The following is a 17548-nucleotide window of genomic DNA, read 5'->3' on the forward strand; positions in this document are numbered from 1 at the left end:
CCTGTCCAACTAACCAATATTAGTTAGTTGAGCCTGTCCAACTAACCAATATTAGTAGGATGAGACATCGTTTTTACGATCCTATAGGTTAGTACGGCAGGTTTGAAATTCGTAAAACCCATGCCGTACTAATCATTTCGTTGGTAAGGCACGTTAGTTAAGCATGCCTAACCAATATATAGCATCGCTTGTCATGCCGTACAAATCATTGATTAGTAGAACGAGACATCGTTTTTACTAACTTTTACTTAGTAGAACTTACGACATTATGTTTTCAGTGTATCAGTATTGATTTATTCTATTCAGCAATATCAAGGATTACTATCAAACTTCTCATAGCTGATTGTCAGTTGGCTCAGTGGTAACGCAGTAGGTTTTACAACACCGAGCTCCCGGGTTCGATTCCCACCTCTGCCTATTTTTTGCAAGGCTGAGAAAAAATGAAATTTCTGGACTGCAAACTTATTTGGCGCGCGATCTGAGCTGGTCCTTTTCTGGTGGCTGTGTCTGTTACAGGCACACTCCCTCTGCATCCAAACCAGGTTCACGCTCATTACACCTCCCTTAAGGTAGCTCCTACAATATATGTTGCATGGTAGTCTTGTCCATAATCACTGAAAACTGATAGGTATCAATCATTTTGATACAGCCTGTATGAGATATTGTAAGATTGAGTGGTCAAACGAGCCAAGCGTAGATAACGTTATTCCATATTCGTTGCAAGCATGAGTCGGGAGTATTTTCACATAGCTGCAGGGACGTAGTAACGTTGCAGCCAATTACTGCTCTTATTCTCCTGATCCCCTGTGAAAAAGTTTAACTGACGCTAGATAAGACGCAATACTTCCGTAAGCACTTGATCAACATCAGTGATTGCACAAAGATGTCTTCGTCTCCGAACTCTGATTATCATTCGTTTGGACGTGTGATACTTCGTAAAGCATTTTGTTTGGATGAGGATAGTGCACATTGCAATCATGGTGGAATAGGTACTGTACCAAGGAGTATATTGACGGAGCAATTTAGGTAAGTAATGTATATTTAAATCTGTAAGGTAAAACAGTGTTTTCTTATGAATTTGGGAACTTTCACATAGCGACGTTTTCACAGTATTTTTGTGTGACCTTAGAGGTACATCCGGGGAGCACATCAGACATACCACATTTTTGTATTTTGGGGGAATGGATATCTTCAATGCGAAAGGTCCAAATTTTCAAATGGTGGTTGGCTATCCTTCCAGCTACATACACTTTAAGTACATATCATTAGATTTATAAAGTTTACTTTAATGACTGTTAAATTTCAAAAATATCAATTTTTATAATAAAATTTATATTAGACCACGAATTTCAAACAAATCTAAATGACGTGTCTGATGTACTCTCAAGTCCAACAACAAATATTGTGCAAATGTCACTATCCGATCCCTTTAATAATTTAAAAGTCAATGTGCTTCTTTTCCTGTCAGTATATCACAATAAAGGCTATAATTATATGAGGTGGGAAATTGAATACTAAATATTATCAAACATTGAACTCGATTCAATACTGATATTACGTAGCTCAATACTGATTTTACCACGCATTGTACCGTAGGGATGAAATCAAAACTCGACCGGCGGCTGACCAGCGATCCCGTCCGGTTTCGTCCGGTTGCTATTGTTCTAACCAATGGCAACCGGACGGAACCGCCGGTCAACCGCCGGTCGAGTTTTGATTTCATCCATTAGTAGCCTCTGGTCGGTTCGTGAAATCATTATATTCCACACCGATGTCCTTGTCAATAATTAGCTCTAAATCATTCAAAAGACCTAAAAATACAAGTTGTATACCTTGCCTTCTTGAGCAATACACTTTACGTTTCCCAATTTTTTTTTTTCTGATTTATTTTTTACCCAACTTTATTTTCTGGAGAGCATGTGTTTCATTTCTTTTATGAAGAAGGTCAAATTGGGTAATGCTGATGGCGAACCTGTTTCATTAGTTGCCAGTGGCTAATGAGACTTCCTTAAGTAACTTATAGCCCTTACATATAGCATTTGGAGGATCGCGTATGTATATAGTCCCCTGATGCAAACAAGCTTTATTTATATAAGCCATCGACAGTATAAGACCCAGTATACCTCCCATTGTTCAATTACTCTTAACCGAGCTAATCAATTCCCTTCCAGCTCTTTCCAAAACAAATTATGTTACGTTGATTCGTTGTAATGTTAAAACAAGTATATATGATGGCCTTGGAATATGTAGGCCAGACTGCCTGTAAGGTAAAAGAAAAGTAGCTTTTAAAACCCAAGCCTTTGTTTGGGAGCTCTAGTTTCATTGGTAGCGATTTTTAAAATAATGTCACGGCCAATTAGCATTAAGTATTATTGTACGAATACTTTGCTTAACCAGAAATCCATTTGGAGCTTCACACATACAACATACACAGGTCTCACCTTACTAGTCCCTTAAGAGATGTGTACAGAACTTGCCTTAGGGAAACGTAATTTTTTGCCTTCACTGAAGTACAGAAGCGACTGATCAGTTCTTACTCTTAGCGACAATATTCCCAGCAAACACAAAAACGTTTTTAAAACGTTTGAAATAAGTTATATTTTGGGTTTTGGTTTAGGTAAAAACGTTTTGATAACATTAAAATGTCGGTTTATATAAAGGTCATGAAATCGTTTTGAAACGTTTTGTATGAAAACACACTACAACAATATTTTTAAAATGTTTTATAAATGTCATTGTAAACTATTTTTGCAAACATTTTTGGCCAAATATTTTGTCAACACTTAAATTACATTATGTTAAAATATTTGCACCCAGCAAACACAGAAATGTTCTTAAAATGTTTTTTTACAAAACGTTTTAATAACATTTAAATGGCGGGTTATGTAAAGGACGTGAAAACATTTTAAAAACGTTGTTGTAAATATTTTGGGCAAACATTTTTTGCAAAATATTTTTTCAACCCCAAAATAACATTATGTTTAGAATGATTTATACCAAGTTTTCAAAAATGTTATTAAAACGTTTTTATACCCTTTATATAACCCGACATTTAAATGTTTTCTGTAAAACATTTGTATTTGATGTGCAGTAAATTACCAACAAATGTTATTTAATGTTATGAAAACGTTTTATACCATTAATGTAACCTTTATATAACCCGACATTTAAACGTTTTCTGACAACCTTTTTATAACCTTTTATGTTTGCTGGGTTGATTGTTGAAATCAGCCCTTACCTAATATTTTTGACTTATATAGTAGGAAAGATTTTACCATCACCATCTTTTACGACTGGCCCTCGAGGCCAATAATGTCCAGTGCTCACATAATCACATATACTCTTTATACAAAATCATGTTAAAGTTTCTTGACAAAACAGAAGGGAAACAGAGTGCTTAAAATCAAGAAAAATTACTTGATCTATCACATCTGTTATAGTCTTTAATCTTTCATTGAAAAACCTTTCTCTCAAATATTCAGTCATGCAATCAATATCATAGTAAACAACGCATACAAACATGTTGTTTATTTGTTTGTCAGTTAATCAGTCGGCTCGGACAGACACATCCTTGGATCCTGATGTGATCAGGTTCCAACACTTGCTTGAGCTACAAAACTGAAGTGTATTATAAGTATGATGGCCTATAATGAAAGAAAAAGAATTGAAGAACAAGGGAAAGAAAGGCCACTCCCAACGACATGTTCTGTGTTTAGAATCATTTGAGAATAATCCTTCTGTGTTAGAGAAAAACCCAACAATGATAACACTCAGCGAGATGCTGTACTACTAGTGGACGGAATAACCAACCTACCGTCTTTAATACTATGTACTATTACCTGCATTGAATTGTAGGTCAGGATTAATAATGGTTTATGAGGTTTCATATCCGCTAATCACCTTTACATTACAATACGGTCGGATGTAATTATGCGGCAGATACATCGCCGAGTGCTCGCTGATGTTTGTGATTTGTACTTCCGTAGCAATAAAAGTTTCATTAAAATAGAATATCGTATGAATGCCAATATTTATTGATGGTCTTCGTGTATCCCGTATATTACATCCTCACACTAACCCTAAACTAACTCCGTAACCCAAACCCTAAAATTAAACACATCCAAATAATATCCCTAAATCCTAACCTTAACTCTATAACCATTAACACTAAACCACAAGGTATGGTATAATTTAATGCCCGAACGAAATTAAAAATATTTTTGGCTTACCTATAAGCAATTTTTCAAATCTTTATTCGAAAACTGTGCCTGCCTAATTTTCCAAGGATTTCTTGTTCTGATTTCGAATCAAAACTAAAAAAACCGTGTAACTTGGTAACAATTCTTGGTGCAACAACTTGCTAATATGAAAATTATTTTAGAGAAGAGTCAAATTTCACTCTTCGTGTCCTTGTGATTAATCACTTCACTCAAATCACATACAAACTAAATTCATTGTCTTTCTTATTTATGCTTGAATCAAATAAATCAAAATTTGATATTAAAGTAATTCGATATTCTTTATTATGAAAACGCTCAACAACTGACTATTGTAGAATAACTGTCGGGCACCCCTTTTCATTAAGAAAACTCAGACACGTTCTTCTTTTGATCGCTACATTGTTCTTTCAAAAGTCAAAATATTATTTCATCTACCATGTTTGCATCTATTATTGCAATTTATATGTTTTAACAAACCATGATCACAAAGCTGTATAGATGAGATCCGCCAAAAACACCGACAGTTCGTGCTGTATTAACCAACTAACAGCTGTATCGATATAGCGCAGACGACGAAATACAATTTGAATTTCCGTATTTGCGCCAAAATTGAATAATGATGATTTTTTTTTTTTTAATGGCTATGAACATATTTATAATTTACGCAACGAATCAATTTAAAATGAGTACACACAGGCCTAGCATTGCTTCGGTGTTTCTTGAAGAGAGATTCTTGAGATGGTTTAATCTATATTCAAAGAAGTTAGGCTAAAACTGTCGTGTTCTAAGTTATAAGGCTAGCCGCTTCTATATAAAGTACAATATAAAATGTAACCACACGTTTTCTGTCACGTCCCTACAACAATAATCCTGCATTAAATGACGGTGACCACTTCAATCTGTTTATATTGAACATGATATGTATGTTCATTTTAATTGACAATGTTTAAAGGAACTTGCCACAATTGAGAAGGAACTACTCCCGATTCTAGATAAATACAGCACTAATTGTTAGTCGAATTTAAATATTTGGCCAATTTTCGGAAATTTGTAGAGCCAAAAACGTGCATTTTAAGGGTTTTTTCTAAATAGTTTGACAATTAAGACTATATGTACAAAGTATAGTATCAGATGCACTCTATTTTTAGCACACGCATTTTCTGTTTGTTTGATAATCAGTTATTAAACACTAGCATAAAATAGCGAAATTAATGATAATATCTTGAGCTTCTACACATTACACAATATTCTGAATGCTTAGTCATGTATCACATATCAAGTCGTTGAATTTTGTGACTGCAACTTGTAAGAAATCATGCAAATATTGCATGTTTTGATCCATATTTCCACAAAATGGCCGAATATAAAAAATGACTTTTATTGCCAGTTAGTTCCAACTTAATGATTAGGGTTGGGCTATGTTTCATTTGGCAAAACAAAATTAATATTTCTATAATCTCAAACAATTAGTACATTTTCCTGGATTTGGTGGGGGGAGGGATGCTCAGACCGATGACACTTACATGATCATGATAGTGTTAATAGCTTGCTCCTCAGACAGACGTAAGCAATACCGGGAAGCAATCATATCACCTCTGTTAATAAATTGGACTGGAATCCAACTATCCATCTTTAATTTAATCTAGATGAAGGCTTTGCTTAATCTGACAGATTATATACATAATTCGGTCACAAAACAACCCCAAATACGGAAGGTACGACCTTTGACCTTGGTTGTACAGCTGCACGTTGTGATCAAATGTACAAAACTGAACATGTTAAAAAAATACATTTCTATCAGATTTGCAACGGCCAATATAATATGGATCCCCATAAATAACTAGAATTGGTTCTCCTCTTGGATTTGCATAAAACGTTAGAATTTTGACGTATCCATTTGAAATTAAACCATAAAGCTATCTCCCTCAGTATAGGATAAGGCACACATACTGGGGATACATGTGCATACCGTAGCTGACCTTGTGGATGTCCTGATCCAGTGCAACTGTCTACATTATTATGTTTTGTTGAATCCAAGTGTGTAAAAATATTGGATCCAAAACATAATAATGATAAAATTGGATGCTTTACGCCCAATATTTATTGGTCTCGCTATGAGTTTTAAAATATATTTTAAAACTCATAGTTCGACCAATAAATATGAGCTCAATCGATCCAATTTTATATCATTGGGGAGCTACTCAGGCATAGTCCGAAGGTATAATTATGCAATACTCATGTTCCAAATTTGGCCATCTTTTGAACCGAATTACTGAATGGAAACAAAACCATGATATTCAATTTGGTGATAAAACATGGTGATTTCTGGTGCTATATATTTTATAAATTTAAATAATTGATTTCAATTGATATGAATACCAGTAACTACACTTTTTACACCTGCTTTGTGCACTTTACAAACTAAATGAATTGCAAAGTTTATGACGTGAGTATAACACGATGAGTTCGTGTGATGTTACTTGCTTATGCACAGTTTCCACCTCTATACACCTGAGCACACAATTTCGTCCAAGCAGCAGGATCTTGTTGAGAACACAGTCTGTGTTTACTCTACACGGTTGAGTGCCTAGCATCATAAGAGCTGCGTGAGTTTCTAACTGGAAAATAGGCATCTGTGACTGGTTTTTGTCAAACCTCAAGTGTTCCCTTCAGAATCAGAATTTTTTTTATACCGAACGAAAGCTAACACTTCCCGCTAAGGCGACGAAAAAAAGAAATCCTGTTCTACGGACCTGTCAAGTAGGGTCGATCGGTCGGTTTTTTTTTTTAATTACCAAAAAAATCACTAAAATCTGTAAATAATTTGCAATTTTAGAAAACACGTACACAAAAAAAAAATTGGGTCGGCATTCATTATTTTGTACAGGTACATGTTGTCCCCAATTTGTTCAAAATCTAGGTTGGTCGGGCAAACTTTTTTTTCATTAGGTCAACAGATGACGCAATTTAATGTTTATAGCAAGGCGATGTGGTAAATCTGTTGAAATCAACCTATTCACGTACAATATTTGACAAAAATGTAGGTTTTAAAAGTCAAAACCTCAAGTGATACTCACAATATTTTTAATAAATCTTATGTTATTAAACGAAAGAGCCGATATTGTCCGTATACTAGCTTCATTTTAATGAGCAATGGCCAATTCTCTTTAAATTGCAAATCTTGTGCAAAAAGTTACCATTTTCGCCTGTATTGTCATACGGTTGTAAATTCAATGAACTATAATTTTGCTAATGAACGCTTAAAAATTGATTTGAAAAGACAATCGTGTTCAAAGCCATGACCATCCAATCAAGTGGGCATTTTCTTTTTTTGAAGTGTCTTATAAACAGTAAGATTTCAAATAACTGGTCTTGTCGCGCATATAAGACTATTGATTGGGGCTAAATTGTATTGGGTTTAACTCAAGTCTGAATAATAATCGTACATAGAGCGTAATACTTATTAAATCAATTCCGCTCCCTAAAATTAGATTACTTTATTAATTATTGGTTATCAAATAAAGGAGGCCGGTCAGCATTTTGATATTTACGGTACATTGATTGAAAAGTGCATTCCAATATATACCTTCAGAATTTTGTTATATGGTGCGTCAAATTTATTGGCAAGTGCATTTCCATGCCAAAACAATTAACTAATAATGTATTAAAGCCATAATGTACGATCTTATAATATTAAATTGATAAAATAAATTTCAAACCTGATTTTTTTGTTGCAAATGTGTAATGTTTACACACGTCCCAACTTGCACCTAAATGGAATCGGCCAAATTTGTTGTCTTTGTACTTGTAGGTCAAGTCTTTGTACTTGTAGGTCAACAGAGCAAAGTCCGACATAAAGTCATAATTTTAAAAAAATTATGAATTTATCTCCCATAGAACTGCATGTTAAATGACCAAAATAACCAGTGTGGTTTCTGTCACTTTACCTTGTTATATCAACTTTAAATGGACAGCAACCCTTCCCGGCAGTTATTACTAATATTATATTAACATTTTGAATAAAGAATAACAAAATTAAAATTTGACTGAAATCGTACATTAAGGCTTTAATTAAAATCCTGATTGTGACATGTAATCGAACAATGAGAGCCGAAATGTTTTACAAATTGAATGGAATGCTCGCCTGTGTTAAAGTAAAATTCGTTTAAAGGGATTTACAGTCATTTTGAAAGAAAAACTGGTTATTTTGACATCCTTAAGGGGTGGGATATCAACATGTTTTAGGTGAGCCACAATTGAAATGTAGACAGGAACTACAGCAACTGACTTGAGTGATTATGCCACAGGTCATTACATGTCAAAATATGTACGTTTCATACGAACTTTTATATCTGGTTAGAATTATGGGGCAAATATCACTATTTTGCTCATTTTATAGTTATGTTAAATGTCACAAACAAACCCTGTTGGACGGGCGTTGTACAATACGTAGATAATCGTTTTACATATGCTTTTAGTACGATTTATTGTTAAAGTGTAATTTGTGTCCAGGTTTATACGTTGTCAGCAATTTTACACATGCCCTTATGCAAAATATGATCCTCTTTTCCCGATGCTGTTCTTCAAATTATTTATAAACATCTGACAATTGCGTAAAATTATTGTATACCTGGATTAAAAACGGCGGTGTGTGAGGGGGGAGTGCGTTTGTTAATATAACTTAAACGATTAAAGATTTTTTAAAAGTAAACTGGCGACTATAACGACTTCGAAACATTGAATTAAAACGAAAAACTGTATAGCTTAGAGGCGCATCTTTATAATAGTGGTCAGTCGCCACCCTGTAAACTAAAATTCATATAAAGGTATAATCATATTTAGTATTGGTCCAACGTTCCTGAAACACCATTGTATTAAAAATCTTAATATTGCTATATAATATTTTTTAATCATACGGTAATATTGCCGCGTTTGTAAGACCATTGAACCCGAGGGGTGTAGTGCCTGACATTTAATTCACACCGTCACATGTCTATTATCCTCATGAATGGGCATAAACGGCTAGGAAGCTTATACCTGCAGGAATCACTTCCCGTTTGCATTCACCATGTGCAGTATCTACGCCCAGGGGTAAACTACTTCACTAAGTTAATGTTCGGATAAAGTAAAGGTCATAACTCGTCAAGTCATCGACCAAAGAACACTTAATCAAAGTGAACATAAAGTGATTTGATCAGATATAACTGTCAGTTATATCTGATGATTAGCAGCACTTTAACACCGTGAAATAATACAATGCCTTTTACTTTCACAGATTTAAAATTACCCACAAATAAATGTCATTTTGTAGACATATTGTGAAATCGCATCCTCTAGAGGAAGACAACGGATTGAATTTGTAGCAATTTCACTCAAAGTTTAATGTATTTTCGTTCACTAATGCTGATTAGGAATATGTTGCTAAGCAATGGTGGTCGTATATTCATTGCACACTAACCTATGTACTCTCATTTTCATACCAATATTTCATACTTTAACATTTGTGTCTATACAGGGTGTCCCTAGAAAAAATTACCGAGTGAATAAAATTAACCGTAAGTCGAGAAACAGACATCGAGAATTGTGGGGCAAATTAGCGAATTTTATCCATTTTAAGGGTAGACGAGGTATTGTTGGTCGAAGCAACCTAAAAATCGATTTTCATTATCTAGATCAATATATTATTGAAAATTAACACCTTGATGTTTTGAAAAAGTCCATTCTCAAAATCGTATACTTTGCAAACTTGCTTAATTTATTGTTGTTAATGAGTTATGTACGTTTTACAAAAGTGTTGTTGTTTCAGCCCTCTTTACAACGTAACTCAAGAACCGCAGCACTTATAAAAGTATATCTGTGATATTTTAATTCTTCTACACGCTCGCTATGAATTGAGCAATGCAGTTTTTGCCAAAGCTCACTACCATTCGTAAGATGCTGTGAACTACCAAATCACAACAGTTTAAAATAATTACTAACCTTAATAGTTATGTTAAATTCCACAAACAAACCCTGTTGGATGGATGTTGTACAGTACGTATATAATCGTTTCTCCTATGCTTTTAGTACGATTTATTGTTAAAGTGTAATTTGTCTCTAAGCTTATACGTTGTCAGCAATTTTACACATGCCCTTATGCAAAATATGATCCTTTTTCCCGATATACACTTCAAAATAATGAATTAGACATTTATAAGCGTCTGACAATTGCGTAACATTATTGTATTATACCTGGATTAAAAACGGCGGTGTGTGAGTTAATGTTAATGCGTTTGTTAATATAACTTAAACGATTAAACGAAAAAAGTAAACTGGCGACTATAACGACTTCGAAACATATAATTAAAACGGAATACTGTATAGCTTAGAGGCGCAACTTTATAACAGTGTAGTGGTCAGTCGCCACCCGGCCCCGTAAACTAAAATTCAAATAAAGGTATAATCATATTTAGTATTGGTCCAACGTTCCCGAAACACCATTGTATTAATAATCTTAATATTGCTATACAATATTTTTTTAATCATACGGTAATATTGCCGCGTTTGTAAAACCATTGAACCCGAGGGGTGTAGTGGCTGATATTTAATTCACACCGTCACATGTCTATTATCCTCATGAATTGGCATAAACGGCTAGGAAGCTTATACCTGCAGGAATCACTTCCCGTTTGCATTCACCATGTGCAGTATCTACGCCCGGAGGTAAACTACTTCACTAAGTTAATGTTCGGATAAAGTAAAGGTCATAACTCGTCAAGTCATCGACCAAAGAACACTTAATCAAAGTGAACATAAAGTGATTTGATCAGATATATCTGTCAGTTATAGCTGATGATTAGCAGCACTAAAAGACAGTGAGACACTTTTTTGTTTTTGCTTTTAAGATTATATGTTTATGTAAATATTTATTTTCTTTTAACATGTAAAACTTTGTTTTATACGTTAAGCAGGGCCCTGCTGAAAATCAATTTTATTGAGCAGGTTACCCTGTTGAAATATTGTGAAATAAATAAATAAATAATAAATTATAGCAGCCAACATAGCCCAAGGAACATATTACTATGGTTGCAAATTAGTGAAAAAGGAACAATAACAAAATCAAAACAAAGTTTATAAACAAACAGATGAATGAATAAATAAATAAACAAATAACTTACAAACAGGAACTTCAAATAAGGTGTAGGAAAATCTTAATAAAATATTGTGTACAAAATAAATTATGATCATGCTTATTCAAGACATTTTTAACTATATGCTCACTACATCACCTGAGGTGTTAGTATTAGGTAAACATGGTTTCAATGAGACAATAAGGTCCCCTATAGCAAAAACATAATTTGCATAATAATTAATGGAGAAACACGAAAACAACAAATATAAGATGGCCTTTGGTGTTATAGCTGAAAATGAGCTATATTCAATCGTATGGTTTCTGCTACCGAATGTCACAACCATAAAAATACGCTCTTCCAATGTGAATTGGGGTTGAAGTTGTTGAGCTGCAGCCACGATTTGCTTAGTTGTGACTTTCAAAAACTCAAGGTGATATTCTATTATGTAATCATTTCTACCACTTCGAATACCCCATTGTTTAAAACTACCTATCACAAGAGCGCCGTCCATCTGGTCCATGGTACAACTCTATTCAGTCACTTTTGTAACACTTAGACAAAAGTGGCCCAAGCGGTTTTAAGACTAGGTTGCATAATTGGCCATATCTTTACTTGTATACCATCGATTTTATTGGAACAAAGCTTATCTGGTGGCTAAAGAAATTATCTTGATAGACATATAAATAAAACATAAGACATATAAACCAAAACATAAGCGGCATACCTGTGTCATTCTATTTTCAAAATTGTACAAATTTTATTGTTACACCCTGTATTAGGTAAACATGGTTTCAATGAGACAATAAGGTCCCCTATAGCAAAAACATAATTTGCATAATAATTAATGGAGAAACACGAAAACAAAAAATATAAGATAAGTTCAATGATCGTATAAGTTTAAAAGCGTCATGGACCGAGAGGAGCTGTTGTGTGCGAAGGAGACTCGACTATGAAGCCTTAATGCATGGTTTAGTACCTACCGCAGGGTTTCTGGTTTAACACTCCGATTTTGCTCACTTCCATTATCAAACATTACGTTACACTTAACACTGTATTTCGTTCCAGTAAAATGACACATTTAGGTTATCAACCTCATTTCAAGCATTGGTTTTCCAGATATATACGGATTATAAGGAATAATGCACGAAGTATGAAGATAAATCCAACAATGATGATTCAAAAGCAGATTAACTTCTTTGTGGTTCATGAAATAGCAAATTATCTTGGGACGGGAAGAACCACATTGATGATCTTCAGTTACGAGCCATAGTTACATGCATGCGGGTATGTGATGCGATCAAGCCAAATCAGTCGGAACTCGGAAATATTGATTTTGAGATACAGCCAAACAAAGGCAATATTTCCTGTTGTTTCCTTTTGTTTTGGAAACTCTTGAATTGCTCATATCTTTGGAACTGGTTGTTCAATTTTAATGAGGTTTTCTGCAAAATTCATCTTTGCAAATGCTTTTTACTATCCTATAAGAAACTGAAAATTTAATATTTCCGAGTTCCGACTGATTTTGTTTGATCGCATCACATATATCAATGTTTGAGCTTTTCTTATTTCTAGTAGTAGGCGTCTATGCTGTAGAATTAATGAGATAGTATTATCACAAACCCGCATTCTTCGATGATTCTGTTATTACAATATGAGACGCAAATTTGACAAATCACATGAAAAAAAATTTATTCTGTCATAATTAGAGGATAATGACGGAATATTATTTTGTTGTAGTGCAAATGTCAAAAAGCAATGCACGTGGCCTTTAATTTTTTTCCACCAGAAGAATGCATTGAGATGTGGAAGTATTGAAGTGCAAGTGTATTGATTTTCATCATTTGCACATCAACAAAACCATATCCGTGTATTAACCTCGTTCATGCATAAACATTATAAATGCACCTTTGTGATAGAGATACTTGGTTATTAAAGTATTAAACAATTGTCAAAAGTAAAATAAAAATCCATCATTGGCATGTCATAAATATTGATCACCCGTTATTAAGCTGACCAAGCTAGCGCTTCGTAGATGCGGGCGGGTTACGCAGGAATACGCGAATGCGAATTGACAAAAATACGGAACATAGTGTCGACAGTCTCTAAATAAATATTTTTCCCTGCAATGAATCACGTCCTAATACTCCGTTGGTGAGCGACGGGCGATTGGTATTTCACCAAAGATACCTCGCCTTTCCGAACGCAAGAACAGGAGTCCTCTCTGATTGGCTAGAAATCGATCGCTAGATCGCTCAGTGATATAGTACAAACTCAGATGTAGAGATGTATTCGATTCCATTTAAATCAATATTCTATTATTGACGCAGATAAAGAAAGTTGCATAGTGTCTCACCATGGTGCATTGTATTATAGACTTGTGATTTAATATTCTATAGCCATACTGACAGCGGCGTGGTCTGAATGAGCTATGCTGCTCTTTTCATAATGATAATATTCTCAAACAGTTGAATATATCACATTATTAATGTACGATTTAAAAACGTTACGGTGAAAATGCAGTGTTTAAAGAAAACAGCAATCGCAGCTGAGTGTATTTAATTTCCAGTTAGTGTATTGAAAACAAAACCTACGTTTTACCTGACAACAAATCGAATTTTCTTGTAATGGCAACGCCATATGGGGTACTGAGCATGCGCAGATCGTATAAACGTGTATGAATGGAAACGCTGCGGTATATCATATCGTGTAAGTGATATGCTTAGCCTGAGTCGCTCGGCCTATCTCGAACAAAATCGCCATGCGTAGCTTTTGAAGAACGATTGGATTCGCCGTACTATCACGGCAATTTTTGACACGAAGATAGGGATGATGACGCTGTGCGGAACACACTTATCAATGATCCACACATTCCACTGCCATTGGTTCATTACCTCATGAATATTAATACCATTTATGAACCTCTAATCACAGTACTGTCAAAGGTTTCCATACTCGTGAAGTGTGAAAAGTCCGTTATAAGCCCCGTGCAACAACAACTAAAACGTAACGGCGTGAGTATATAATGAGAATTACTCCAAACTCCATTTGAGCTTATTTTTACTGTATGTGGGGGAGGGGGGTAGGGGGGGGTGATGGGGGGGGTAGGGGTGGATGGGGTGGATGGGGGTGGATGTGGGTGTTATTGACTGAGATTTACAGTTAACAAAATGAATTAGCAGTGTACATCCATTGTTATTATATCTTTATACATTGTTTCTGCAAGGAAGTCCGAATCAAGGAAAGTCAACTTTAGCCTTGAGATTGCACAGCAGCAGTCAATGATGTATCAGTGTTTTTCGTACATGGTTACCTCAAAATGCTCGGGGTGTGTGTGTTTATGTGTAAGGAGTGTGGGGTGTAGGTGTTTGTGTGAATATCTGTATATTCGTATTATCGGGCATGTCAGCTAAGTGATCTGTCTCAACCATATTTATTTGAAACAGATAATTAATCAGTGTCTATGAAAGTGATAGCAATTGATATTAATAGCCTTTATTCTCGAGCCTTGGGAATACGGTCTAATACAAGGTAAATTGAAAATATACTGATAACATATTAAAATGTCAAACTACCCACAAATAAATGTCATTTTGTAGACATAATTATTGTGAAATCGCATCCTCTAGAGGAAGACAACGGATTGAATTTGTAGCAATTTCACTCAAAGTTTAATGTATTTTCATTCACTAATGCTGTTTAGGAATATGTTGCTAAGCAACGATATCGTATATTCATTGCACACTAACCTATGTACTCTCATTTTCATACCAATATTTCATACTTTAACATTTGTGTGTACATACGATTAATGCATGTTGATGAATGGTACTTACACTAGATTAGGTTAAAGTCACTTAACTTGGTCAGTAGTATAGAGTAAAATTCAGGTTTTATAACGATGTAACTGTTGTCCTTAATAATAAATTTAATATATGAGCAACGCAGCCTAGTAACTTTTTAAGGAATTGCTTCAAATTAAAACATGTATAATTGCATGGTTCAACACGGTTTAACCGATATTAAATTTATTATTCATCGACAAAATGTAATGCCATCCAGGATTCATGTGACAGGGTAATGTTAACAGTATTTTCTTCAGTTAAGAAAAACGATCGATATCACAATACGATGCGCCGCCAGCGGTTGCCCTTTGCCAGTCCAATATTTGACCTCCAGGGTCGATATCGCCTTTCAAGCAACCATTTGGGTTTTCAAGCGAGTGTGATAATAATGATGTTGAAAACATCTCCATGAAGGATTCCGTGTGATTAATAGAAAAAATGGATCTACTATAATTGTAAGTTGCTGTTTTAGTGTGCATTCGCGTGTAACATCATTATAATTTTATATTGATATTTAAACACATAATGACATAATATTCCTATCTTGTATTCGTATTACGCGGAATTTAGATGTCGACATTGTGCCATAATGCATTGCATATTCTAGCCTCTCCCTAGTAACCGCTGGAGGCGCTTTGTAATGTGAATTGACCTAAGAAGGAAAATGCAGACAATTTTAAAAATTTCTTCTTCTGGCCTACTTAACCACTTATGGTTGATCGATTCTTATCCTCTAAAATATTTTACCCAAAATACATACAAAGTACTCAAACAGGCGCTCTGGGTACGCTAGACAAAATCTCCGAGGGAAACATGTTCGTAATCTGTTTTCGACCAAGCGTAAAATGAATCAAGTGTCTGTAAAGAAAAGGCAAACTTTCTGAACAAATCAATGTTGATTACATTAATAAAAGGCCACCCGCTAAATGTTCATTCAATTTTACGGATTTAACGAAGTCACAAGGTAATGGTGTAAAGAAGTAAAGAACTTGAAAATCGATATCAATGCCCCAAGTGCGCCATTGTGCTTTACCCCTGAAGGCAGAATATTACCACACATTGTTTTAGTTAAGAAATATTAAACAGTGATGTTTTACAAAATGATTCTTGAAAATGTCACAGCGCCTAGCTGTACGTTCGTATATTGTCAGGTGCGTATGAAGGTTAGAAGCACTGTTTTGAGTGTATTTATGTCTCAAAAATCTATCACCGAATCAGATTTCGATTACAATTCTTGCCTCGCATAACTTTCATGGACCGAGTGAAGGTGTTGTACAGCAAGGAAACTGTAAAAGTATCAAATACCGCAGGGTTTCCAGTTTGCACGCTGGTTTTGCCCACTTCCATTGTCACACATTTCTTTTCACTTTATACTGTATCTCTTTCCAGCAAAATGAAACATTCAGTGTATCAACCTCATTTTAAACATAGATTTTTATTTCAATATCAGAATGGTTATGCTCTCCGTTTTCTGATATAGGATAGGAAATAATGCACAAAGTATGAATATAAATTGGACAATAGTAACAACATTAAAAGCTGATTGGCTTCTTATTGTTGTCCATGGAATTTTAAAGTATCCTGGGACACGAAAATCCACATTGATTTGTAAAATGATGGTGATCTTTATTGTTGCCGTAAATACCGGTATATCAATGTTTTTCCTATTTCTGATAGGCATTTATGATGCTAAGTTGATGAGACAGAGTTCAGAAAAACGCGTTTCTTCATTGATTCTATCTATATTTATAAGAATACAAATTGACAGATTACATAAAAACATCGAGTCATTGACATACTATCAACATTTTAACTACAAATGATGTTCCGCTTGCTTGAAATATGGACGTCATCCTCTATAAGACTAGTCTTTGATAAAGCTAAAACAAAACTACCTATTTCAAGACAAACCCTTAATCCCTTTTGCAAAAAATAAAACAAAGAGATTATATTGGAGCTTTCCAATGGATATTTAGTTTTTAAAGTGACATTACCACATCGACACAAATTATTACATAAAACAATTGTCCCCAGTAGTTTTGAATAGATGATCTCTGGATATTACAGTGCTGCCTATTATAGGCCTACTCACAATGTTTGAAAAGTCCGTTATAAAACGAAACACCGTGCTATGTAATGAGAATTACTCAATCCCTGTATTTGAGCTTATTTTGCCTGGTTCATCAGAAAGGCGAGATGTATCTGTAATTAAACAACAAGTAGAAAAGCAATTTTAATTGATTGGCCTGACCCGGTATCGCCATGAAATAATTATCACTTCATGTATGGGTGAGGTGCGTGGGTGTGTATAGGGGTGTGGGGGTGTATATGGTGGTACGGTGTGTGGGGATGTGGTGGTGTGGGTGTCATTAAC

General features: G+C 34.7%; 1 protein-coding gene across 1 annotated transcript in view; it reads left to right on the top strand.

The window, feature by feature from the left end:
- Positions 1 to 725: 725 nt before the first annotated feature.
- The window catches only part of LOC140164695 (uncharacterized), a 43691-nt gene continuing 26868 nt past the window's right edge, over positions 726 to 17548 (top strand). Inside the window, exon 1 of the mRNA XM_072188050.1 lies at positions 726 to 1026. Coding sequence (XP_072044151.1) covers positions 884 to 1026 — 143 coding nt within the window. The 5' untranslated portion in view covers positions 726 to 883. The remainder of the gene's footprint in view (positions 1027 to 17548) is intronic.

Source organism: Amphiura filiformis, chromosome 11 (assembly GCF_039555335.1).
Source record: "Amphiura filiformis chromosome 11, Afil_fr2py, whole genome shotgun sequence".
In the NCBI taxonomy this organism is placed as follows: Eukaryota; Metazoa; Echinodermata; class Ophiuroidea; order Amphilepidida; family Amphiuridae; genus Amphiura; species Amphiura filiformis.